The 26,811-nt window shown below is 40.9% G+C and overlaps 1 protein-coding gene across 4 annotated transcripts in view; it reads right to left on the bottom strand.

Annotated features, from left to right (window-relative positions):
- SORCS1 (sortilin related VPS10 domain containing receptor 1) overlaps window positions 1-26,811 on the bottom strand; it is a 576,537-nt gene that overhangs the window by 133,743 nt on the left and 415,983 nt on the right. For all 4 annotated transcript variants that reach the window (XM_027528998.1, XM_027528999.1, XM_027529000.1 and 1 more), the window contains exons 6-8: window positions 23,682-23,746; window positions 5,321-5,439; window positions 2,387-2,476 (exon numbers count right to left, since the gene is read on the bottom strand). In XM_027528998.1, coding sequence (XP_027384799.1) covers window positions 2,387-2,476; window positions 5,321-5,439; window positions 23,682-23,746 — 274 coding nt within the window. The remainder of the gene's footprint in view (window positions 1-2,386; window positions 2,477-5,320; window positions 5,440-23,681; window positions 23,747-26,811) is intronic.

Raw genomic sequence — 26,811 nt, 5'->3', positions numbered from 1 at the left:
GGTGTGATGGCTATGAAAAAGCAATGCAAAGTATGCATTTCCTGACACCAGCCAAGGGACCAAAGTGATTTCTTTGATTTTAAACTACCATTTCTGAGACAACTTAGATCAATGGGACTTTTTTTTTGGACGCTACTCAGTGTATAAAAATCTGAGGGAGTGGGAGGTGCTGCTCCCTTTTAGTTATAGAATCTATTAATTTATTTTGAGAGTAGAAGAGTATAATACAAGGAATGCTGGTCTGGGAGTCCAGAGACTTATATTTTAGCCTTGATTCTGCAGCAAGTAGCATTTAGTTTAGCTGAAACTTATTCCACTCACAAAGTATATTCCCAAGAAAAAGTAAACAAGAGATGAGTGGCTCAGATATGCTGTTTCCTGATTTGGTCCCAATTCCCACATGCCTCTTGAACAGAAGCATCTCACTGCATTGAGTGTATTCTTGTTTTTAAAGGTGTAAATCTTGCAAGCCAACTACTTCATTTGTCAGTCAGTCAAAGTCAGAAACTTATTTCAGTGCTCAAGGAAACAAAGCAAAAGAAATAAAACCACCAGCTCTGTGGAACTTACCAAGATAACACGATCATCTCCCTCATGGACCTCCCTAAAAGATTACCAAGGGAAATTTTAACACTGAATTTTTCTTTTGCTGACTTTACCCAATTCTCATCTAAGGCACAACTCCAATGTTGTGTTTGTCTTTTTGTAAAATGCTATGCATGCTATGCTAAGTCGCTTCAGTCATGTCCGACTCTGTGTGACCCCATGGACAGATAGTTCAAGCTAAATCACGAGTGAGGAGCATTTAAACATATACAGGCACAGGCATACAGTTCTGGGCAATTACCACTGTTATTAATCTCTTAGCAGCTGAAAATAGTAACTACTCACATGGAAATAGTTTTTTGAAGTTAACAGCATAATTTAATGTGGGTTATTATCTCTAATGGGCTGAGGTTTACAGCTCACCTTTCACTACGCTAGGGTTAGGGGCAGAGTGATGGCCAAGAAGGAGAATTCTGCCTGGAGAAGCCACCGGCTCTCCTGGGAGAGAAGACCTGCAGTGCCCTCGTGCTAGATCTACCACAGGGTCCCTGGGAAGGAAGCTGGTATTGGTCCAAGACAGCATATTACAAACTCAGCAATAAAAACACAAGACACAGAGTCATGAAGATACAATTGAAAAGAAGTTATCGATGCTCCTTGTTCAACCAAAGATTTCAAAGCTGAGCTGCGTTTAAACCTACACTCTTCCCTTCTTATAACCACATACATCTCCCTTGTTTTACGATCCACACACCCACCTGTCAGAATGGCTATCATCAAAAAGCTCCGAAGGATTAGCAAGGATATACAGAGAAAAGAGAACCCTAGTACACTGTTGGTGGGAATGCAAATTGGCACAGTCGCTGTGAAGAATAATATGGCGGTTCCTCAGAAAACTAAAAATAGAACTACCATATGATCCAGCAATTTCAATGCTGGGTATATAGTCAAAGAAAACAAAACACTAATTAAGAAAGATAAATGCACCCAAATATATATATACCAATCAGAGAAGGCGATGGCACCCCACTCCAGAAGCTAATATAATACTGCAAATAAACTATACTTCAATAAAATTTTTTTTTTAAATGAAGACGCATTTCAGTGGTTGTTGCTAGAAAAAAAGGCACGATGCATTAACAATTTACTGCCACTTAAAATACCACAGTGGCAACAAGACCGCAAATCCACAACTTTGAGCGCCTAAGTAAGTTTCACTTCCACTAGGTGGCGCTCCGTATTAACACAGTTCTTTAGTGTTTATGGAGAGACAGCCTGGGGATGTGAGCTGTTGGGAGTCTCTTGTCTGCCTCTATTTTCAAAACAGTACGTTTTGGGGAAAGTTTAAAAAATTAGCTGTGTCGCTGAACCCTAAAGACAACTAGTCTCATAAGTTCCACTGGGAGGGAAAGCAAAGGTCAGAAGCTGTATCACTGTATCTGTGATACAGTGACTGTATCACTTTATAAATAATAACAACAGGTCAGAATATACATGTATCATACCTGTTGCTCTGATATACTGTGTGTCCAAAGCATAGTTTCTGTTTTGCTAAAAACCAATACATACCGCTTGACAAGCAAAAGCAAATCAGTTATCAGTGTACTCAGATGTCCCTGTAGTAAGAATTCCAAAGAATCAGAGAAAGAGAGAGGAGAAGAGGGGTACGAGAGGGAGGGACCGCTGACAGAGAAAGGAAGATAGTGAGATTGGCAAAAAAGAATATACGTGAATTTGAGAAATGGAGATGGGGGATTAAAAAAAAATAACTACAAGAGACTGAAAGGGTCCTTGGGAAAAAGAATAGGTGCTGAAATAGAGGAGCTGATTCAGGCCATACCTTGGGCAAAGCATATTTGGGGAGCTTCATCTGGGCAAACGCATTCCTTCGGTAGGACACGTAGTAATGCGGCCGTCCCCCTGATGTCAGCTGCAACGTAAGCACAAAGGTGGTAAAAGGAGTCACTACCAGTTACAGGTCACAGAAGAATAGTCCCTGCCCGGAAGGGGTAGGTGCCAGCACAACAGTGCGAGTGACTGCTGTGGGCAAGTGTAAAGCACTGGCACCCAGTTCCAAAACAACCCAGTGTATGTGAGCTGGTCAGAGGCCCAAACTGAGCCCCCTTGACAGAAATACAATTCTTCGACTTGCCCTGTGGCTCAGAAGTCAGGAAAGAATTTTGGTTATTTTTCTTTTAACTGACACAAGCCTGAGAGTATATTGGATCAGAGCCCCTCAGCAACCCAGCTCTCTCTAGCCCCAAGACTGTGACCACACAAACAGGTCCTTGTGCCACATCAAAAGGGAATGGACCAGGGCACACAGTGGCAGGACTGGTGCCCCCATCTCCGGGCACTGAATTCCAGTTTCGTGCAGTCGCACCACTGGCTGTGTGCATGTCCCACACACAGCAGTGCTGCTGACGTGATAGATGGAAAGCCAAGCCAGGATCATGGTTCTAAATCATTCTCGATCTCCCCCTCCCGGAAGAGAATGGTGCTCTACTGCCCCAGGTCTGTCCAGGATGTACAGCCCAAAGAACCCGGTGGGTCTGAGGGAGGGGGAAGAGCAGGGTGGTCTCCATCTCAGTTGAGCACCATGAATGAGGTGTCAGGGCTGCACTGCCAAACTCTCCCTTAATCCACCTTTAATGAGATATTATTGACACATAACGTATGCAGTTTTAAAGTGTACAATATGATTTGATGCATACATATTATGAAATGTTTACCACATATAAGGTTAGCAATCACCTCCATCTTTTCATTTAATTAAGATTGTATGTGTGTGTGTCTGTGTGTATGTTGATAACATTTCAGACTTATTCTCTTAATAATTTTCAAGTATATAATATAGTACAGCCACCATGCCGTATACTATATCCCCAGAACTTATAGCTAGACACGTATACCCTTGACCAGCATCTCCCCATTTCCCTAGCTTCTGAAAACCACCATTTGACTCTCAGTTTCTCTGGATTCCTGTTGCCACTCTTAACTCATATAAACACCTACAGTTTGAAGTCAGTTGGTTTGCATACTCAGAATGTCAACAAATGCTCTGGGTGAATTTTCATCAGACACATAAAAATGTGACTGGAAAGTTATCATATTCACCATGATGTGGCCAGCTCTCTCTTAGTCCTAGAGATGGGTTATATATTCATAGCGGCCTGGGTAAAAATATATATGAAACTCTAAATGCACATTTGATTCTTATTTGTAAGTCATATATATGGATTATAAACTGTTAATAGAAAACAGGAAAGGTCCCTGGAAGCACCACTGATGGAGAAATGAATTATATATAGAACCAATATGGGTAACCATTTTCCATTTTAGTGTCACTTGATAATTTGATGCTGAAGTTATCAGAGTGCTCATTACTCATTTTTCTGAAGAAAAAAGGAAGTGTGTGTGTGTGTGTAATTGTGAAATAGTTTAAAAGTACAAGGAATTTGAACATTTGCTTTTTGATATTTGGGATCAAATATTCTAAATTATAACTTCTTGCCCAAGTAAATATAGTAGTGTCTAGAATGTCTCAATCGTAGTGAAATTGTATGTACGTAGTGTATTATATATAAACTATTTAGCAATAGTAACTTTGTCAATTTTAACATGAAAAGCAACAACTGAGTTTTTAAATGTTTTGTCCAAACAAGTATAAAGTTTTATTAACTGCAAAAAGAAACAAAGGATACTTGTTCCTTCTCTCTTCTAATTGCTCCTGAACCCACAGTTTCTCAAATTGTTCTCTACTCTCTCTGGAAGTGAAAAACCCACCTGAATGTCTCATCTAAATTCTCTTGATCCTAATCACAGCAGTGTCTGACAATAATGGCTGATTACTGGCTCTGCCGCCCACTACCTCCAGCCACCCCACAGCTTGTTACCACCTGGCTCTCTATTTTTAAGGCAGGTTCAGAAGAGGGGGCTTGTTGGCTGACTGCTCTCGGAAGAGACTGACGTATCTGCTCAGTCCTATTGACGACTGAAGGGAGCCTCTTTGGAATGCAGAATGTGAGGAGGATGAATACAAGTGTGCATAGTTCTGGAGACAACCTGAGTATTCAGAGCAGTGTCCCCAGGACCCCGTTTTGACACATCCTCCAAACACTGCCCCAAGGAAGTGAAACAGGAGGGAAGAGGTCAGGGCAGAACCTTTAAAAGAATGACACGTCATAGGACATGGCAAAGACTGATTAGAACCGACTGGGTCCAAGATTCGGGAAGATTCTGTTTCCAAGGCACCGTGAGCTGCATTATACACTCACTGCACTACTTTAGCACGCTAAAAGACATGTCAGCCAGTGCCATGGCAGTTCTGAGGGCAAGCATGAAAGGTCGAAAAGTCCTGGAAATGCCTGCCTCTTCCCCCCAATAACTGGAATAATCCTCCCACTGATTAGCCTATGAAATTACCCAGGCTGTAAAAACTAACTGCTGTACTTCTAAGCTCTCACTTGCCCTCTGAGATGGCCCACACTCTGTGGACTGTGTTTCTCTCCAAATACATCCACTTCCTACCAATTACTTTATTTCTGAATTCTTTCACTAAGAAGCAATAACTTCAAATTCACAGGCAATAGAAGGAATTACTATTCCGTTAGTATAGAAGCTTCAACTTGGTAATGTTCCTTTTGTTAAAAAAAGAATGCCTTTGCTTCTTTCTCTGTTGTTCTTCAGGGAGGGCAAGCAGGTGAAGGGGCTGCATTAGAAGCAGGGAAGGGAAATGTCTTTGAGACAATCAGCGGAAGCGGATCTTTCATACCTGAACAAACACATAATCGTCCTGGACAATCAGAGAGTCTGGGTCGATGTAGCCTGGGAAAGGTTTATTTCTGTTGGCTTCTGTGCAGTTCTGCATTCGGCATGTTAGGTATTGTGAATCTGAAAAAAGAAAAAAAGAAAAAAATGCGGGTGGGGTGATCTACACACAGTATATTGAGTCAGAGTAGACATTTTCTGTTTCTCTTGCTATCTGCAATTCTTTCAACAAACCTCACATTCTCTGTTAACTACATTATTGTTGTTATTATCATTGTTTAAATTTTCATGATTATTTTACTCACTTGCTATCAACACCACCACCATTTCCCAGTGCCTCCACCAACTCTTGTCATCCTAGAATACTAAATTCTGTTAACTAATTTTTTTCCTTCCAAATCAAAATGAAAAAAAAAATTCAAAAGCTGGCAATAATACTTGTGCTTTTTTAGTTATTTTCCTTATTAATAGGATTCACTGCCATACTCTGATAAATAGGGAAACACACAAACATACATGCAATCATTGGTCATCTCATGCTAGAAGTACCCTGTTATAAACAATAAGGCCCTGTGTCAAGGTACAGGTTTTTCTTCCATTACTAATTGGAAATAAAACAGAATTGAGAAGAGCTTCCATACTCAAAACCATTGCTCTCATTTTATAGCTGAGTAAACTAAGACCCTGGAGAAGAAATGGCAACCCATTCCAGTGTTCTTGCCTGGAGAATCCCAGGGACAGAGGAGCCTAGTGGGCTGCCATCTATGGGGTCGCACAGAGTCGGACATGACTGAAGCGACTTAGCAGCAGGAGCAGCAGCAGCAGCAAACTAAGACCCTGCCTCTCACCTGAGACCAGAGCAGGTGATAAACATACCAGTAAAAATTACTTTTAACAGATTTGACCCCTGCTGCTGACAGTATTAATATATTGTACCAGGGAGGCTGTCTCTGTTTTTCAGCCACAACTGTTCTGCCCTCTCTATGAATCAGACGTCACTCAGAACTCCCTTTTGCAGAACTCCTGAATACATTCAAACCTTCCATCAGTGCTGCTTCAACCTCCCCTCATGCTAATCTCTTCTCTCCAAGTGATTCTTCTAATCTGACCTAAAATATGTTTAGAAATTTGGCCACATTTTCTACCACTTAAGAGGCTTTACATTTGTATTCCCTCTGTTCTAAAGGCTTCCCCCCAGGTTGTTCTCTAAAAAGGTCTAGATTTCAGCTTACTGTTATTTCTGGGGGTCTCCTATGATTGCTTTTCAATAATACTCCATCCTGTTAATTCCCTTCATGGAACTCATCACAATCTAAATTGAAAGTGAAGTTGCTCAGTCGTGTCTGACTCTTTGCGACCCCATGGGCTGTAGCCTACCAGGCTCCTCTGTCCATGGGATTTTCCAGGCAATAGCCCTGGAGTGGATTGCCATTTCCTTCTCAAATCAGCACATAGTACATAATAAATAAATATTCTTTGGAACATGGCACTTTACTGGAATATATCTTTTTGAACGAAAAAGGAAATTATTTTACCTTTTTTTTTGATGTTTAACGAATGGGTGAGTTTGATTTTAGGACATACAAAGATGTATGAAGAAATACACTCCTCCAAATGGAGAAATAAGGACATGATTACATGAAATGGGGGTAAGCAATCGTATGCTGAGTTGGATATAAGGATTCACTAATGACTTCCCTGGAGAAAGCAATGACACCCCACTCCTGTACTCTTGCCTGGAAAATCCCATGGAAGGAGGAGCCTGGTAGGCTGCAGTCCATGGGGTCGCTAAGAGTGGGACACGACTGAGCGACCTCACTTTCACTTTTCACTTTCATGCATTGGAGAAGGAAATGGCAACCCACTCCAGTGTTCTTGCCTGGAGAATCCCAGGGACGAGGGAGCCTGGTGGGAGGCCGTCTATGGGGTCGCACAGAGTCAGACACAGAGTCGGAGTTCCCTGAAGGAAATTTCTAGCGCTGCTGCTGCTGCTGCTAAGAAACTCTAGTCGTGTCCGACTCTGTGCTACCCCATAGACGGCAGCCCACTACTTTTACTTAAAGTTCAGTTCAGTCGCTCAGTCATGTCTGAACCTGGGCAAACCTGTACTCTACAAGCAGTGCCACTAGGGGGCGACATGCACATTTGCTCCAACTGACCAATGGCTGACAGTTGCTGATAAGCTCTAAGGAGAGGAAAGGAAGAGAGCTTTATCCACAGTCTTCCTTTATCCTGCTGCCAGTGTGGGGATGGAAATAGCTCTCAAGTATATGTTTTAACCCATCTAGTCCTCCAAAGAATGACTAAAGAAAAGACTTCTACTCTCCCTTCCCCATTGACATTTTTAGACATTCTTATATTATTATATAAATTATAAATTATAATATATAAATTCATATAAATTATAAATATATATTATAATTATATATTAAATATATTATAATTGTATTTCTATTTTATAATTATTATAAAATTTTATATAAAATAATAATTATATAATACATAATATAAAATGTATATAATTTTAATTGTTACTTATATTAACTTTAATTAATAAAGTTTCATTTTAGGACATAATTCATGATCTTCATCTCTGAAGAGAATTTCTGGGACTCATCTCTTCCCAGATCACTTCTCTTCATGGGACACAAAATCTTCACCTCACCATTTCATACCCCATCAGACCCTTGCAGAGCTTTCAGTTGACTTCTGCCTTGCAGAAGGCAGCTCAGGATCCTAGAAATGGAGATGGGCATCTGTGAGACCTGGGTTTGAGTTCTGCCGTGGTCACTCCCTAGTTGCATCACTCAAAGAACACCGCTTCACCTCCCTGAGTCTCATCACTGTCATTTCTCAAATGAGGATGCCAGTGTCAACTATCTCATAGTTTGATTCTAAGAATTAACTGAAATAATATATATGCTAAATGTTTAAAAACTCAGAAGTTGTACAAAAACTATAATGTGTCTATTTTCTCTTCTGCAACCTTTCACAATGATTAGATCGTGTTGGGGCACATTGTAGGTCCTTTAAAAAACTGAATTTGAGTATTCCAGTTATATTTCACTATTGATTACTGTTGGTGACCGGTCCAATACTCATTCCTCCCTACATCTTTGCCAGAAAAGCCAATGTGGATCTGGTGGCTCAGCTTTCTCCCACGTCACTCAGAAGCTCTGATATGCAGGGAGTAATTCTCTTGGGTCTGTGTTTACTCCAAGTCCTCCTACTCTACCTACTAGCATGTGCTTTAGGAGAGGCCTTTTAAACCCAGTTCTAGTAAAGAAGAAGTTATAAGGGGCTACAGGGAGGCACAGCAGAAAACCTTCTTCCGCCCCCATACAACACTGTGTCAATATGTCTGGAAGTGCTCTAGCCTTTCTGTGCATGGAGGAGTCTTACAGTTGAGCTTCCACAATGAATATGACAAAGAGATGGAAAGGGCCCATTCCCTGATGGCATCACTGAGCGTCTGACTGTGTTGAACCCAGAGCCGCCCTTTCTCATGCTTCTTGTTACATGAGATAATGAATGAAAACAATCTGAATCAAAGGTTCTGACTGAGGAAGTCTCGGGCTTCCAATTACAAATACAACTTTCCAATTAGAATTCGTAAGACTGCCACCTCCTGAGGATTTCTTGATGAGTACACTGTGCTTGTTTTATTTGTAGTGTTGTCTAATAATTTCTTTCTTAAGATTTCAACTTTCTCTTCAAAGGTCCCTGAACAAACATAAGATGGAAAATATAAAAATAAACTCTTTATTTTTATAACTTAACTATATGGAAATTATGAATCTGAGGGATTTGGGGAGAAATTAAAAGAATAGGGAAACTAATATTTGCTGTGCATTTATGTGCCAAGTACTTTAAAGCATGTTCACATTCATTTGGTACACTTAGTCGTCACAATACTATGGCATATAATTTATCAACTGATTTTGCAGGTAAAGAGAATGAAGCTCCTGAAGATTATAGAAAGGGCAGTATAGGTTTTCAAACTGGGCTGGCCAGACTCCAGGTCTGGTTTATTCCCACTACATTGCATGAAAAACCCCAGCAAGTTTGGGGCCAATTTTTGTTAAGTATGTTTTGGCTTCAAATTATCAATGGACAAACCTAAATACAAAAAAAAGGAGAAAGAAGAAAGAGCAACTGTATGTTTATGTTTTCATGAGGTAATTTGTCAATAAGGATCAACATTTATTAAAATCTCTTTTGACTATGAGTTCATTTCTGAGAATTTGACTTGAAGAAATAATTAATGAACCATGCAAAGATTTAGTTACTTTGATATTCATCATAGTGTTGTTTATAATTTTAAAAGGTAAGAGAACACGTGTACACCCGTGGCGAATTCACGTTGATCTATGGCAAAACCAATACAATATTGTAAAGTAATTAGCCTCTAATTAAAATAAATAAATTTAAATTAAAAAAAATAAATAAAAAGGTAAGAGAAAACAAAATGGCCAACAGTTGAGGTACAGCTAAATATACTGTAGAAAGTACATAGCTTGTTATGAATCCTTATATGAGGATTTACAGAAATTCTTAATACATTTTATATAATAAATAGTTATCAACTAATAATGTTGTATAAATGTTAATTTATTAGCTTTGAAAAATAGATCATGGTTGTGTAAGATGTTCGCATTAAGGGGTGCTGGGTAAAGCTGCACTATCTTGGTAACTTCTCTGTTTATCTAAAATTATTCCAAAATAAAAGTTTTTAAAAAGTAGGTTACCAAAATATGTGCATATGGACACGATTTTGTGCAAGTGGTATATATAGATATCTACATATGTATGTTTGCATGGGGAAAATGAATAATAGATATATACGAGACGTCAATGCTAGTACAGAGGCAGTGATATGAGAGAGTGATATGATATGAGAGAACCAACCAGCATGCAAATCTCTGGTCAGCACTTCTTAGCCAGGGAAGGCGGCCCAAGGGTCATGGTGGGCTTGTGGGATTCTACTCATAAGAATTAGAGAATCATCTCTAACTCCTTTGCTTGTTCCATCCCTCTCCACTCCTCATGCCACACAGTGAGGCAGACCTGTTCAATGAGCTGTTCTTGTGCTGAGAATTTTAAAATGTACAACCAAAGCACCTAAGAAAAGCTCCAGGAAGAGGTCTTGAAGCCATGTCTTGCTCGGAGTGGCTCAAAATGAAATCTACAAGCTGAAGGGGAACCGATCAATTCCAAACCGCCTGCCCATGGTAAAGTGCTCCTGGTTTGTTCTTGTTCCCCTCCTAATGGAAACAAAAAGAAATTGGCTGCACTTCATAATGAGGGACCAATCACTCTTATTCCCCTTGGGGCTTGCTGTAATAGCATTAAATGTGATGAATTCTTTCCATATTCAATTCTGGTGAGTGTATGATGCGATTCCATAGGAGGTGTCTTGTAATTTGGCATTAATTAACGTCAATTAATGTAGGCAACCGCTAGACTTTAGAATTAATTTCATTACTTTTCCCACACAGATGTTTTCCTTGCTGCAGGTAATTAGGACACTGTGCTGCTCTTTCTAAGCACCCTCACTCTCTGCAACAGCTGCTGCTTGGCATAATGCAATTTCCATGCCCCCAGATCTGTGCTGCTCTAAAGAAGGGAAGCTGCTTTTTAAAGGCCAGGCTTGAAGCAGAGGTATAGTGGCTTAAATGCAGGCTTAGCTTGGTAAACCTAAGCAAATCATTTTACCGCTCAAGTCTGTAAGATAGGTATACACAGGAGCCATCTTGCTAGTGGTTGTGAGGGCTTACACCACAGTCGGGAACAGCATTCAGTCCAGGGTCAGGCTGGACTGTGTGCTCACACAGTGGGAGCTGGGGTTGTGATCAAAGTCCCCCAACCCCAGCTTTCATCACCAGTATGCTCACTGTGTCTCAAGGGAATGGACTGTAAAGTACTATAGACATTTCTACCTGAGAAAATGCTATGCTATGCTAAGTCACTTCAGTCATGTCGGACTCTGTGTGACCCCATAGATGGCAGCCCACCAGGCTCTCCCGTCCCTGGGATTCTCCAGGCAAGAACACTGGAGTGGGTTGCCATTTCCTTCTCCAATGCATGAAAGTGAAAAGTGAAAGTGAGGTCGCTCAGTCGTGTCCGACTCTTAGCGACCCCATGGATTGCAGCCTAACAGGATCCTTCCTCCATGGGATTTTCCAAGCAAGAGTACTGGAGTGGGGTGCCATTGCCTTCTCCGACCTGAGACAATAGCTTTCTTTATATTCATGTTTTGATTTGGGTTAATTTATTTATGTAATATTTTAAAACACCATGAAGAAGCATTCTCCCAGTGTAACTAAATAAGTATTCTATGCAGGTGGTAGTCAGGCAGAACTGGAAGGTAACTCAGATATGAGATGACCCAGAAGTCATCCTGCCACCTGGCGTGCAGGGTGGCCTGCCTGCAACCATGTTGCTGTGCAGGGTCTCCCTCCCCTTTGAGTGAAGGGCTAGGTCTGAGCTCTGTCTCTCTCTCTTTCACATGCTGTGTGACTCCGAGAAGGTCATTTACCAGATGAGGCTTCAGACTTTTTCTGTATGAGATGAAGGTTCTTAGAATTTTAGAATCAAGGAGGATGGTAAAAATCAGACTATTGACTTTAAGATCTGAAGGTCTTTACCATCCTTTACCCACTGGGACCTGTTTCCTTCTCACTCTTGCCCAAGCAATCAAAACTCTGTGATGCTGCTGGCAAGTCTGTGTCTCCGGGGTTTCTGCCTTTTCTAAACAGCATTTGCATTGCTGACTGACACTCCGTGTTCATTCAGAGAGCTCCCTCCTGGGGCTTGAACTGCCTCTTCCTTTCCTGTGATACTCTCCTAACACTTCCTGGGCCACTTTCTGTGGAGCTTTTCCTGGGGCTCAGGCAGATCTCTCCTTCCAAGAATGGCTCCATTGATAGCAACAGCGGCATTAACCTCCAAAACCACCAGAGCCACCTCTCCTCTGGGTCAGGAACTGTGCTGAGTGCATCACGTGCTTTTTCTCTTTTAAGTTTGGAAATAATCCAGAGTAAGGTACCTTTTACAGGTAAAGAACTCAAAGCTTAGGGACAACAGTTTAATATTGCAAAACTTTAGTCTTAAATAAAAGCATAAACCAAGCTGGTAAGCATAAACACTTTAAAACTCTTTCCCATCCCCCATTAATTTTCAACTTACAAGAAATGAAATGAAAAGAAATGAAAGCATTTTTGCATATGGGGGAGAAAATGCACAGCATGGCTTCTCCAGAGTTTCTGGGGGATGGGTGTGTACTATTCATTACATGTGTTCACGTGTTATATGATGAAAGCCAGGACAGAGGGTAGGTTCAAGGAATGGCCTCTGATACATGTGGGTATATGCAATCCACCATTTCTATACTAACTTGCTACTTTCATCATACTCAATACTGAATATCATACTTGGAACATGATAAATGTTCAATAAAGATCAATAGAAAAACATCTATTTCTGTTTAATTGACTATGTTAAAGCCTTTGACTGTGTAGATCACAACAAACTGTGGAAAATTCTTCAAGAGATGGGAATACCAGATCACCTTAACCTGCCTCATGAGAAAGCTGTATGCAGGTCAAGAAGCAACAGAAAGAACCAGACATGGAACAACGGACTGGTTCCAAATTGAGAAAGGAGTATGTCAAGGCTGTATATTGTAACCTTGATGATTTAACTTGTAGGCAGAGTGCATCATGCAAAATGCCAGACTGGATGAAGCACAAGTTGGAATTAAGAATGCCGTGAGAAAAATCAATAACCTCAGATATGCACGTGACACCACCCTTATGGCAGAAAGCAAAGATGAACTAAAGAGCCTCTTGATGAAAGTGAAAGAGGAGGTTTAAAAAACTGGCTTAAAACTCAACATTCAAAAAAACTAAGACCATGGCATCCAGTCCCATCATTCCATGGCAAACAGATGAGGAAACAATGGAAACAGTGACAGATTTTATTTTCTTGGGCTCCAAAATCACTGCAGATGGTGACTGCAGCCATGAAATTAAAAGACACTTGCTTCTTGGAAGAAAAGCTATGACAAGCCTAGACAGTATTTTAAGAAGCAGATATTACTTTACCGAGAAAAGGTCCATCTACTTAAAGCTATGGTTTTCCTCTATAGTCATGTATGGATGTGAGAGTTGGACCATAAAAAAAGCTGAGTGCCAAAGAGCTGATGATTTTGAACTGTGGTGTTGGAGAGTCCCTTGGACTGCAAGGAGATCAAACCAATCAATCCTAAAGGAAAACAGCCCTGAATAGTCATTGGAAGGACTGATGCTGAAGCTTAAGTTCCAAAACTTTGGCTACTTGATGTGAAGAACTGACTCATTAAAAAAGACCCTGATGCTGGGAAAGACTGAAGGCAGGAGAAGGAGATGACAGAGGATGAGACAGTTGGACAGCATCACTGACTTGATGGACATAAGTTTGAGCAAGCTCCAGGAACTGGTGATGGGCAGGGAAGCCTGGTGTTCTGCAGTCCATAGGATCACAAAGAGTTGGACTCTACTGATCGACTGAACTGAACTGAAAGATCAATATGTACAATCCCTGCCTTCTGCAGTGGAATAAATAGAAAGATATGACACATTTTATCTTTTCTGTATTCCAGCCACCCCATCTCCCTGCTATTCCTGGATGTACATGGGCCAAACCCTTCACACATGCTGTTCCACTGTCTGCAATGCTCTTCCATGTGGCAGACCCACCTCTCTCCCTTACTTACATAAAGACTTAGCTGAAATACCAAATGCCACCTTATCAAAGATTCTTTCTTTGACAGCTCCCCCTCTTCAACCAGCCCCTCTTTATAGACTTTGCTTTTCGCTTCCTAGAACTTATCACCACCTAGCATTATGCATATGCTCATAACCTGTCTCCCCTAACTGGAAGGTAAGCTTAATGAGAGTGGGGCATTTGCAACATCCCTTATCACCCCTCATTCATGCCTAGAAGGGCACCTGGCATACCACGGATGTCCAACAATGCCTTTCAGATGAATAATAAACAGGTCTGGAATAAACCAGACCTGGCTTCAAATGTTGGCCCTGCAGCATTGGCAAAAATAATTAATCAAAAATATGTAATCACTGCAAACCTCATTTTCCTCATAGTTACAATGAGAAGAATAATTAAAGGAAAGAAAGAGAATAAGAATGAAAGTAGGAAAAAGGAGCGAGGGAAAGAAAGGAGGAAGGACCTATTTCTAACAGTTGTTGTAAGTAGTGTAGCTAAAAAGTATCTAGTGCAGCAGCAACAGAAAAAAGGAATATAATGCACAATCCTGGCATCCTGGCTACTTAAGAACATATGGGGCAAAGGAAGAGTGGTGGTATGAAAAAATGGCAAGACCTTTACAAGAAACACGAGAAATTTCTCAAACTCTTAGAAGTTGTATGTTTTAGGAACTGGTGTTGATGAGTCCTGGAGGAGCCTGAAGACCCAGTAGAAATCCAGTCCTTTGTCCTAGAGTTAAGATTTGGAGGTCTAACAAGGTCATGATGAAGGTGAAAAGAGATGAGACATGCAAAGAAAGGAATTAAAAGGCATCAACCTAAATTCCTATTCACTATCATAGGAATGAATAACATAGGCAGAATCATCACACAGTGTAAAGAAATACAGCAGTGAAAAAGATTGCACTCGAGCTCCATTCAGCACCATGGACAGAGCACCAATCAACGTACTGGGCAATAAGGTAGAAGGGTATACAAGCCATGATACCACTTCTATGAAGTGAGAAATATACAAATCAATATTACACATAAGATAATAGTATGTGAGTCTGGTGGGCCACAGTCATAGCGTCGCAAAGAGTTGGACACAACTGAGTGACTAATGTGGATGAGTTTGAGTATGGATATAGGAGTGATAGATACCCATTTAAGGAGGATGGCTAGTTGGGGTTATCAGAGGATGCATTTTGGGAAGAGGCACTTTGGGCTTTAACTGTGTTTGCAACAATGTAGTTCAGAGGCTGACACAACTCTGGTCCATCCAAATACAGCTTGTCATCTGTTTTCATGTGACGCTTGAACCAAGGATGGCTTTCACATTTTTAAATGGTTGAAAAAATCCTAAGAAGGATAACATTTCACAACCTGTGAAAATGATGTGAAATTCACATTTCAGTGTCCATTAGTAACATTTTATTGAAACATACACACACACACACACCATCTGGAGATGACGAATTTCTCTCATGTACCTCTGTGTTCTTCTCCTCAGGCTGGGAGTTGAGGGCACAGACCTCCTCACACATGGGTGGGCACCCAGGAGGCAGGGGAAGTGGCACATAATGGACCAATGTCACACAAAGGACCCAATTTGAAAGCTGCCCAGCTGAGCCTGCTACTGCAGTGTCACTGTCAGATTTTTCATCGCTGTGTGGGGAGGCCCGTGTTATCTTATTTCATGCTTTTCTGGTTGGTTTTCAGCGCTGTCCTTAGGCTGATAAATCAGAGAGGCCAAGTTGACATCAATAGTCTTTGAAATCAAGAGACTTTTGCAATACGAAAAATGGGGTCAAAGTGGTAGGTACCATTGGACTCGCTAAGCCTGGAAGCTTGATTTGACGATAGGGAAGGAGAGGTAAGAAAGCATTTGGTAAATATATTGGGAAGTGAGGAAACCAAGAAGGACCCTGTGGGGCTCCCGGGCACAAAAGTCTTCTATGTCCCTCATCTCTTGATGACAGGAAACAGGCTTCTTTCAGCCTCCAAGACCTCTGCTGAGTTCCAACAGGAGGTTCAAACTGTTGCTAATTAGGGAAGGGAGAGGGATGCTGAGACTGGAGATAAACAGTTTAGAAACAATAGCGCAGCCTCAGGGAAGGTTCCTGAGGGAAGGTTCCTCAAGAGATATACAAAACAATATCTTTTAGCTGTTTTGCAGATACTGAAACTGTATGCTGCCCACAAGCACACAGACTCCAGACCCATTGGAACCAGATGGTTGATGATGCTGATTCCCACTTACCTGACCACCAAACCAATCAGAAGAATGTCCATGAGCTGATCATGGCCACACCCTCTTGGAAGCATTACTATAAAACTTTTCACTACCCGCCTCCAGGTGAGGACATACAATTTTGAGGGCATTAGCTTGCTGTGGCCCCTTTTGCGTGCAAAGCAACACAGCTACCTATTCTTTTCTACTAGGCCCAAAACTCTTGTCTCTAAGATTTAATTCAGTGTCAGGGTATAGAGGCCGGATTCAGCTCCAGTGATGGAGAGGCATCAGTATATGAAGCTGACCATTAGAGGAAACTTCTAACCTACTCCCCAGCCCTACCCTAAAGCCTAAAAGTGATTAATACGTTAACTTTTTAAGACAAAGGTAAAAGAAGGCTATGAAACATGGGGTCTATTAATGCCAATTGGTGTACTAGTGTTGGGACTCTGGTAGCAAATTTGATATTTTTTAGATTTGAATAAAACGCAAAAATTTTGATCTTCTCTAGAACATTAAAAAGATCTGATACCTTGGGAAGGGTCATTGAAAAGGAAATGCAAATAAGTAAATACAATACCTCACTCTTAATTAAATAAGTGTAAACAGAAACAATAAGGATATGCCACATTTTTGCTCATCAGATGGGCTAAGTTTAAAACATCTTTCATAATACCCTGGACTACTGAGGGCTTGTAAACATAGGCATTCTCATTGTCAGAGAGTATGCAATGATGCAACCATTTCAGCGGGTATTGTGACAATGTCTATGAAAATTAAAAATGTATACACTCTTAGACCTAAGAATTTCCCTTCAGTAATTTTTCTTTGAGCAGTGCTTGCTCCCTACACTTGTCTGAATGCTTACCAACCAAGCAAGTAACATGTGTGTACATGTATGTATCGACATTGTTTGAAATAGCCAAACATCTGTATGTCTATTAGAAATGTGGGGAAGTGTTAGTCACTCAGTCATGACTGACTCTTTGAGACCCCATGGACTGTAGCCTTCCAGGCTCCACTGTCCCTGGAATTATCCAGGCAAGAATACTGGAATTCCTAACCATTCCCTTCTGCATGGGATCTTCCTGACCCAGGGACAGAATCCAGGTCTCCTGCATTGCAGGCGGATTCCTAACCATCTGAGTCATCAGGGATAGTGATTAACAAAATTATAGTTGATTGTATAATGGAGTTCCTATGTAGTGATTAGTCATTAAGTGGCTCAGTCAGTTCAGTTCAGTTCAGCTCAGTTGCTCAGTCGTGTCCAACTCTTTGGAATCCCATGGACTGCAGCACGCCGGGCCTCCCTGTCCATCGCCAACTCCCAGAGTTTACTCAAACTCATGTCCATTGAGTTGGTGATGCCATCCAACCATCTCATCCTCTGTCGTCCGCTTCGCCTCCTGCCCTCAATCTTTCCGAACATCAGGGTCTTTTCAAATGAGTCAGTTCTTCGCATCAGGTGGCCAAAGTATTGGAGTTTCAGCTTCAGCATCCATCCTTCGAGTGAATATTCAGGACTTCTAAACGTATATATATAGTATATGGAAAGGTTTTTAACTTGCTATTGAATTCACCCAGACCAAATTTGGCATAAGAGTTTTATAAAATGAATTTTGGTGAGTATGTATGTATGTATACATACACATTTATATGTATAAGTCAAAACAATTATGAAATCCAGATTTCAGAGCACAGTCAGCAAGAAACATCTATGTCGGTCACAGACTCTCATAGAGCAAAAGTTTTCCAGAGCTCATTTCCCCTCAAATATGGAGATTTCAATTATAACAGAAATTAATTAGAAAATGTAACCTAGGTAGATCCAAAATGAGACTAAAACTAAACTTCCAACAACAATTAGAAGACATATTTTTAAAAAAATACCAACTTTAGGGAATGGGGATGACGGTCAGAAAGTGGACCTGCTTTTCACTTGATACAGTGGAGCATTGCTTCTCCTTGTTATTGTCAGTGTTGCTACTTCTGTTGGAATAAAAGTGATTGATGCTTACAGTATAACCTCAAACCACTTCATTGCTAATACACTGGGGACTGATGAGAACTGAGGTCTCTGTCACCTTCCCACAGTGTCTCAGCAGGGCTCCCTGATCCAGGTGCTGACATGCATGACGTTCACTATGGAAATTTGATTGGAGGGGTGGAAAACAAAAAAGTTGAAATGAGATGTCCAGTTCTCACCTACAGCCAGAATTAGTGGGATAGTGGTTTTACAAAGTTGTGAGTTTCCTTTGATTTTTATCTCAGCTTATAAGATACTGGTTTGAGTTTCATTTCAGAGTTTGGGGGCAGTCATTTTCACAGTTCGTTAAAGGGCCAAGGTTGTTTTTCCTCAGTGAAAGAGGTTAGTCCTATGGCAAACTGTTACAAGGTTAGTGACTCATGTAAATAGACAAGGAGACCAGTAATTGTCCCCGTGCCCTGTCCCTGCTGGCACGGATCATCATGCGTACAGAAAACATTCAGGTCACTGGTCAGGTCTTTCATTTCAGAAATAAAATGGAGAAGCAATAAAGCTCAAACTTGGTATTGCAGTTTCTCTTACAAGATAATGTCTATAGACAAGCACAAATATAAAACTACAGACCCATGGATAATTATCATGCAAAGAATTCTGATAAAATTTTGCTCTTTTCCCCCAGATCATGCATACATACAACATGGCACAGGATTTCAGGGAGTTGTGAGTTTCTCATGCTCATCTCATCCGTTAGACCTATGGGACTAGACACCCTATGGTTACAGCCCCTTCTTTAAGAAGACCTGCCCATACAGTGACAAGGAGATATTCATTAAGTTGATATACATTAAATGTATCAGGCTCTGAGCTATGCTTTATACACAGAACCAAGATTAAATAAGATGTGACTTTTCAAGAAGATTTCAATCTAACAGTTTGGTCAACATTTTCTCACTATATACATTACATTTACATACACGCAATCTATATTAGGTAAATCAATAGAAGGTAGGTTTCCTTTTTACAATTTTCATGTACTGGGTAGCAGTTTTAATGTATTAGGTACATACCATACATGTGTGTGTGTACATTCTCTCTCTCTCCCCCTCACACACACAGTATTTAAACAGTAAAATCTTAGTTTCCAGGATGACAATATATCAATTTGTCTGCAGCTGAATGCAGGGGCCAATAACAAATGCCAAGTACAATAAATATGTTCAGAATTTTCCAATAATACAACCCATGATTGACTGTAATTGAGGTTGCTCTCTTCAGCTTGCCTCCCAAGGCAGAGAGGTAGTACAAGAAAGAATACCATCCTTGTCATGGTGTAAACTACAAAACATCCAGATTTCAGAGCACAGTCAGCAAGAAACGTCTATGTCGGTCACAGACCCTCATAGAGCAAAAGCTTTCCAGAGCTCATCTCCCCTCAGATATGGAGATTTCAATTGAAACAGAAATTAATTATAAAATATAATCTAGGGAGATCTGAAATGAGACTAAAACTAAACTTCCAACAGCAAGCTCAGATAAGCATTTGCCATCCACCCCATGGTGATGAGCAAAATAAGGAGGGATTTTGTTGTGTGTCACATGTCTCAGTGAATTGCTGACAAAATTCCTAAACCCATTAAAATCATAAAAAAAAAAAAACTTGCTACAAACTTTTTAAAAATTGTATTACTTCAGCATATGCTCTACCAGATGCATGACCTAGAATACAAATGATGGGTTTCATATACTAAACAGTAAGAAAGGATGGAGAAACAAAAGAGGAAACCCAATCCCAGAATGTGGAGAGAGAGAGAACATAGATCCTGGATTTCTGGGAGCAACCAAGTAGCCTGGAGCCTGATTCTGATAAATATACGCTCAGTTATATTTGCTAACAATTTGCTACTTGGACCTCTCCATTTTCTCTCTTTCTTTCCTCCTCCTCTCTATTTCTTTGATCTGAAGCCATGGTTACTGACTCTCTTGTAGAGATACAGACAGACAGAGGGAATATGATACAAAAAAAAAAAAATCTCTTTTTTACACTGAGTCAGGTCAGGTATTATGCTTATATCCTTTATTTCAATGGTAGGTTTTGTGTTTTTTCTCCTGTTTTGTTTTGATAGGGATAACGTTTCAAATTAAATCCCTATATTGAATTTTCACTCTTGGATAGTTTCTGAAGATGCTGCCTTTGCCAAAAAAAAAAAAGTAAAATAAATAAAATTAGAACTGATGTATTTCATGCCTTGTGAAAGCTGAGCCTGAGATGACAGTTTGGTATTATCAGCCTCCGTGCCTGCAAGGAGCACAGGAATGTTGCTGGGTGAGAGAAAACGTGCCGATCAGGGAAAGTGACGGTCTTGTTGCTTTCAGGATACGGGATGAGAGCATTAGATGCCACAAGCCAGAAAGCAGCTGAATCCCCCAAAGCTGGAAAATAGAAGCAAACTGGGATGCTACCAATTTCATCCAGAGCTTTCTAAACAAGGACTGTGGTCATGGGAGACAGAGCCTAAAGCTCTTTCATTAGCTTTTCGTTGTGAGACCTTGTTACTTTAAGCGTGTTCCACAGACCAGTGGCAGCAGCTTCACCTGCAGACTCTTGGGCCCCTACTGAATCAGAATCCACATTTTAACAAGATCCCTAGGTGGGCTGTATGCATGTTCAAGTTTGAGACACTCTAGATTTTTCATAAAACCTGTAAGTGAGTTTAGGTAGCCAGTTGACTGAAAATTGGTCAACTATGTAATCGTTCGTTTAGTAAGCTCTCTCTACATGGAGCCACTGTGGAAGGTGCTGGAGACCCACTATCAAGCAAAGGTATACTTGACTCCTGCATTCACAGAACTTACTTATATGCAGGTGGAGAGGAAAAGTTATGATCAAATAATCACGTAAATGGAATGTGTAATTTCAAGCTAAGATGAGCACCATAAAGATAAATAATGGAGTTGGATGAAACCAAACACAAAATAAACGAATTTAGATTAGAAGTTCAAGAAAGACTTCCTTAAGAAGTCTTAAGAAACCAGGGATGCTTTCTCTGGTTTGATATAATTCTGTAGTTACATTAGATGTTATCATTGGAGGAAGCTGGGTGGAGGATTTGAGGGAACTCTACTATTGTGTGTGTGTGTGTGTGTGTGTGTGTGCAACTTCTGTGTGAGTCTAAGGGGCTTCCCTTGTGGCTCAGATGGTAAAGAATCTGCCTGCAATTCAGGAGGCCTAGGTTCAATCCCTGGGTCAGGAAGATCCCCTGGAGAAGGGAAAGGCTCCAGTATTACCACTTCGGTATTTTTGCCTGGAGAATTCCATGGACAGAGGAGCCTGGAGGGCTACAGTCCATGGGGTTGCAAAGAGTCAGACATGACTAATGAACTTTCACTTCATGTGAGTTTAAAATTATTTCAGAATTAAAAGTTATAAAAAAAAATGGATGTTTAACTGGATACCTGGATGATCCCCAATGATGAGTTATACTGAATTGGTCAGGGAAGAGGGAAGAAATGAATTCCAAGCAGAGGAAATATCAGGTATTGGAGCCTTATAGGGAGACAGACCTTGCAGGTCTAAGAATTAAAAGCAAACCCAAAGACCCCCAGGTTAGGAATGAGGAGGGCCCAGAGTGAAATGAGACTGAGAAAATGGACAGATAACATTGTAACTTCTGACCTCAGAAAAGACAGCTCTGGCTATTGTGTACTGAAAACTGAACCCTGGAATCCAAGGTAACATTGCCAGCTCTGGTCACCACCAGAGAGAGCCCACTTTAAAAGAGGAGAGGAAGCAGCTCTAAATTGCTGAGGTTATTCTGCGTCAGGTACAATCTGGGCACGTTGCATATCACAGCCCTTCCTGAGTTTATAAGGAGAAAGGAGATGGTCAGCTTGGACCCTGATCTGTCCCCCAACTGATTCAGCCAAAGGATTCATCCCCTACACAGGGAAAGAAACCTCTGGAGATGAAATTATCTCCCTGTGAGTGCACAGTGACGGAGGAGGTGTGGTTTCTGGAGAGTGTGGATGGTGCGGCGACCAGCTGCTTTCAGCTGTGAGCTGGTAAACCATGGGTATCATCTGCCTTTGCATCAAAAGCATGCAGGACATGTAGACAGGCTCAGCATCAGTGATGGTAAAGTCTGTGAACCGTGAGGGGTAGTTGTGAAGGAGGGAAGGTCTCCAAAATTGGATTATAGCCCTCTGCTCAGTGCTGGACAACCTCCACCAGCCTCCCGGCTCGGTGGTGACTGGAGAGTCCATTCTCTTCCTCTTCTCTACACTGGAGACCTCTTCCTTTTCACTCGCTTTTTCTCTCTCGTCCTTTTTTCTTCTCTGTAGCCCCCCTTTACTCTTTCACCTGCAGCATCCGTCTTGGGCCTAGTAGCACCCTGTGAAATGCTCAGCCCTTCTGGAGATCCTCAGGACCAAAGAAGGGGAGGAAATCCACATCATTTAACCATATTACGTAAACTTTCTATGCCTCGATTGCTTCATCCATAAAATAGGAACCACCTACAAGTTGTGAAGATAGTTGTGATAAAGTATAGAAATCCCTTAGCATAATTCTTAGTACAGGGCAAGTGCTCAGTAAATATTAGCTACCGTAGGAATCACTGTTATTCACTTCTTCAAATTACAGTGAAGAAACAAGGGCATAAAGACTTTCAAGGTCACACAAGAGAGTGAACTTGTGAGCCATACAGACATGTATTTGGACTGTGAATCTTCAACTCCCTCCACATTGAGTGCTAAAGTCACAATGTCCACAGGAAACACAATCCTTCACTCAGCCAATCTCAGTTGGGGCGTTCAGAGCTACCAACTGACTTTTCCCTTCTGCTGCTTGCTTCTCTCCTACAAGCCTTTTCCAAGTATTCTGTGAATCTCCCAATAGACCGTTGAGGTATTGCCTGGATGATATCTGATAAAACAAGGAAACTGGTGAAAAAAATCACATCAAAAGAGCAGCAGTAACAAAGGGACAATAGAGGATGAGATGGTTGGATGGCATCACTGACTCTATGGACATGAATTTGAGTAAGCTCCAGGAGTTGGTGATGAACAGGGAAGCCTGACGTGCTGCAGTCCATGGGGTTGCAAAGAGTCGGACACAACTGAGCGACTGAACTGAACTGAACTGAACACAATAATAATGTTTACTTTAGCAATAAGGGATTTTGGAATTTTTAATCACCTGCAAAGAAAACCCCCCTGATGGGATGAGAGTTATCCATCAAGACAACTCTAGATTACTAAGGACACACACACACAAAAAGTCCTCAGGTCCAGATGACTTAGATTCATGCCACTGTGATTTCCTTTAACACAGATATAATTCATGGCAGATCCAGAAAACAAATTATTACTATGAGCATCATGGAAAAGTGGCTTTACTTACGACCATCCACAGTTCTGGCCTCTAGATGCACAAGGTCCGGTTCCTTGTTCGACCCCATCACAGACCTAAATGATGGAACATATCAACATTAATGAAACCCCACATGCCCCAGAGAAACTCAGCTGAGCCCCAGAAACTATTAAACGAACATTCACAGGATTTTAAAGCCATGATCCTTGGGATACATCTACTGTATTTATTGATATAGCCTGACAGTAAAATTTCCACTTCAAATAAAGCTGATAATGAAACCTTTATTTGATGGAGGCCAGGCTTAACTCCGGCAAGGATATTGTGTGTTATTATCTCAGACTTGCAAATAAGTCCCACACATGTCATATGCAACAATCTCACTGACAGTGTATTAAACTTTCAAGACTTAGCGGGCAGATGCCAGGCAAGCTGCTTTAGCTGGATGACTTGAACAGTGATCTACATAGCAAACTGATCTAATTAACGTTTTTATTTGAAATGTGCAGAACTATCTACTACTCTCCTATGAACAGGCCATGTGACCCAAAAAATGTAGTGGACAGAACAGCTCAGGGTGACCATTCTGTGCTTTTGAACCAGTTTGAGGGGGAAATGCAGTTGCATTCGCTTTCTGATGTGTGCTGGAAGCCACAAATGTAAGTAAAAGACGAGTCTATTTTAAAAGCCTTGGAGGCACATATTAGTTAGTCTTATCTTGCAGTGAGCCATATTAAATAGAAAATAATTATCCTGTTACATAAGTAATATGGGCCATCGTACTGCATCTCGTAAGACTTTCATTCAACAAGATTAATTAAACTTGGGATTGTCTATAATTTTTTTTTATCAGGACTTGCACAACTTTCATTTATTTATTTAATTTCCAAGTGGAAGGTGATAACATGCCTTAAAACTGGTCTCCTTTTGCCTCCTTGAGCCCCTCGGCTCCATCATCAAATCCATGTGAGAAAATGTAAATGGTGAGAACACGCAGGTCTCAGTGTGGTACCCAGGTGGCATCTCCCTTCCGCGGTCACCCTCCTGCTACAGGGGAAGACGCGCCACTCCTGAAAGTGTCTCTTGCCCTTCCTTAGCCTCTTCTAGCCTCTGTGTGCTTTTCTCTCCAGGATGAAGGGCTGTTTTCCAGGTTCCCCTTGTCTTCCTTGACTCTTATGCTAAGGCACATCTGAAAAGTCACTTCCTCCATTACCTAGTTCCCAGTTACACCAGGAAAATTTTTCTCTTCCTACCACAAACATTTCTTTTTTAAAATATAAAGCCTATAACAGTGTGCTAGAGTTATTTTTGTCTTTCCCTGTGTAAAAGCAGCCACCCCCCTACATCAAACTGAGAGCCATGGAGGAGTTTTGCTTTAAACACTTTATATTTATATGTATAAATGAATAAAATAATGCCTGAGCTTTAAGATAATAGATACTCAAACACTGAAAGAAGGAAGGGGGGAAAGGTAAGAGGGGAGGAAGGTAGGGGGAGTGCATGATGGTCTGTGAGCTCTTCAAAGTAAATTAATCACTATCCTATGGGCATCCCCAGAACACTTCTCTTTTGACCTTATCTTCCAACTCCAAGAGTCTGAGGCTTAGCCTGCTTAGTCTCTGTTCATCTTAAGAAGTCTCCTAAGGCCCTATTATCACTGTCAGTAACTTTTCTTTGATTGACACATTGCCTAAAACTCAGAGCCTATGCCTGAAAAATTAAACTCCGTATTTTTCTTCTCCCAGGAGGCAGAGCGGTCCCAGCAAGGGTTTTATAATTCCCCCACAAAGACACAGGAGACATGCACTTGGTCTTTTCGCCCGGTTAGAATCTGAACATGGGAAGATGGGACACTTTCACCATCGTTTCAGCCATCCACTGTGGTGACTGCTTATCTGTGGTTGGTATCACTCCACTGCCCAAAGTGAAGCATTGATTGGGTTCAGTCAACTTCTACTGATGAGACCAGTCGTGAGCACTGAAAATAAAGACAAGCTCCCAACAACCCTCAAACCAGAAAGCTCAGCAGGTAACTGGTTTTTGCAAATTATTACTAGGTAGTAACATGTTGGTCACTTCCCTCCTTAATTGCTGCAAGTTTCTTCCTTGAAATGACCAACATCTATGATGCTGGCATCCCATAAACAGTGGTGGACTCCCCTGCAAACTAAATAACTTGCTTGGCTTGTGGTTAGTGTCAACAGGAGGCAAAATGATGATCCTGTATCTAGTTTCATCTTTTTATGTGCTCATACCTCAAATCAAAATCTCTTAAGATATTTTATTATCTCTAAAGGCAGGAGCTGTTGTTTCAAGTGACATGTTCCTCTTATTAACTAATGAAAAGAGACAGGGCCAAAACAGAGTCCTTTGTCTCTCCAAAATCTACCATGGCTACCAACTTCCTTACCCCGCCTAAGATTTTCCCAGGTACAGTAAAACTGCAGCAACAAAATAAAACTTTAAAGTCAGACCACAATTTTTATTTGCTGATGTGCTCGTCCTTTTTCCTGGAGGCCTAAGGGTGCCTCTTAGATCTGCAGTCACAGATTATAAAGAATTATTGTTTCTTTTACTTTGTGGCACTGGTGAGTTCTCAAGAGCTGAAGCCAAACGATGTTAAATGCTCACAGAGGTGCTGGTTTTAATGGTGCTGTCGTTGACCAGACCCTTGTGGAAACACATCACTGCAGACGATCTGCAAAATATCACTTTCTAGCTCATTTATGCATTTTAGTTGGAGCTGTAGAATTGAATGGTTTTCTGTATGTTTTAAGACCAATTGTTGGGCTTAATGATGATGCTGATGACAATGAGGACAATAATGACAGGTGGTTTCCAGGGACTTTGGGGATGGAAGAATGGGGAGAAAATGATAAAAATGCACAACCTTTCAGTTAAAAGATGCATAAGGTCTGAGGACCTAATGTATAACATGGTGACTATAATGAAGAATACTGTATTATGCAATTGCAGTTTGCTAAGATAGTAGAATTTAAATATTCTTACACATCACACACACAAAAGATAAACATGTGAGGTAATTAATGTTAACTCAATTATGGAAATCCTTTCATAATGTATATATGTATCAAATCATCACATTGTACATGAAGCATATCACAAGTCTATTTGTCAATTAAACCTCAAAAAAAAAAAA

This window comes from Bos indicus x Bos taurus, chromosome 26 (assembly GCF_003369695.1).
Source record: "Bos indicus x Bos taurus breed Angus x Brahman F1 hybrid chromosome 26, Bos_hybrid_MaternalHap_v2.0, whole genome shotgun sequence".
NCBI classification, from domain to species: domain Eukaryota; kingdom Metazoa; phylum Chordata; class Mammalia; order Artiodactyla; family Bovidae; genus Bos; species Bos indicus x Bos taurus.
This window is presented reverse-complemented; position numbering and strand designations above follow the sequence as displayed.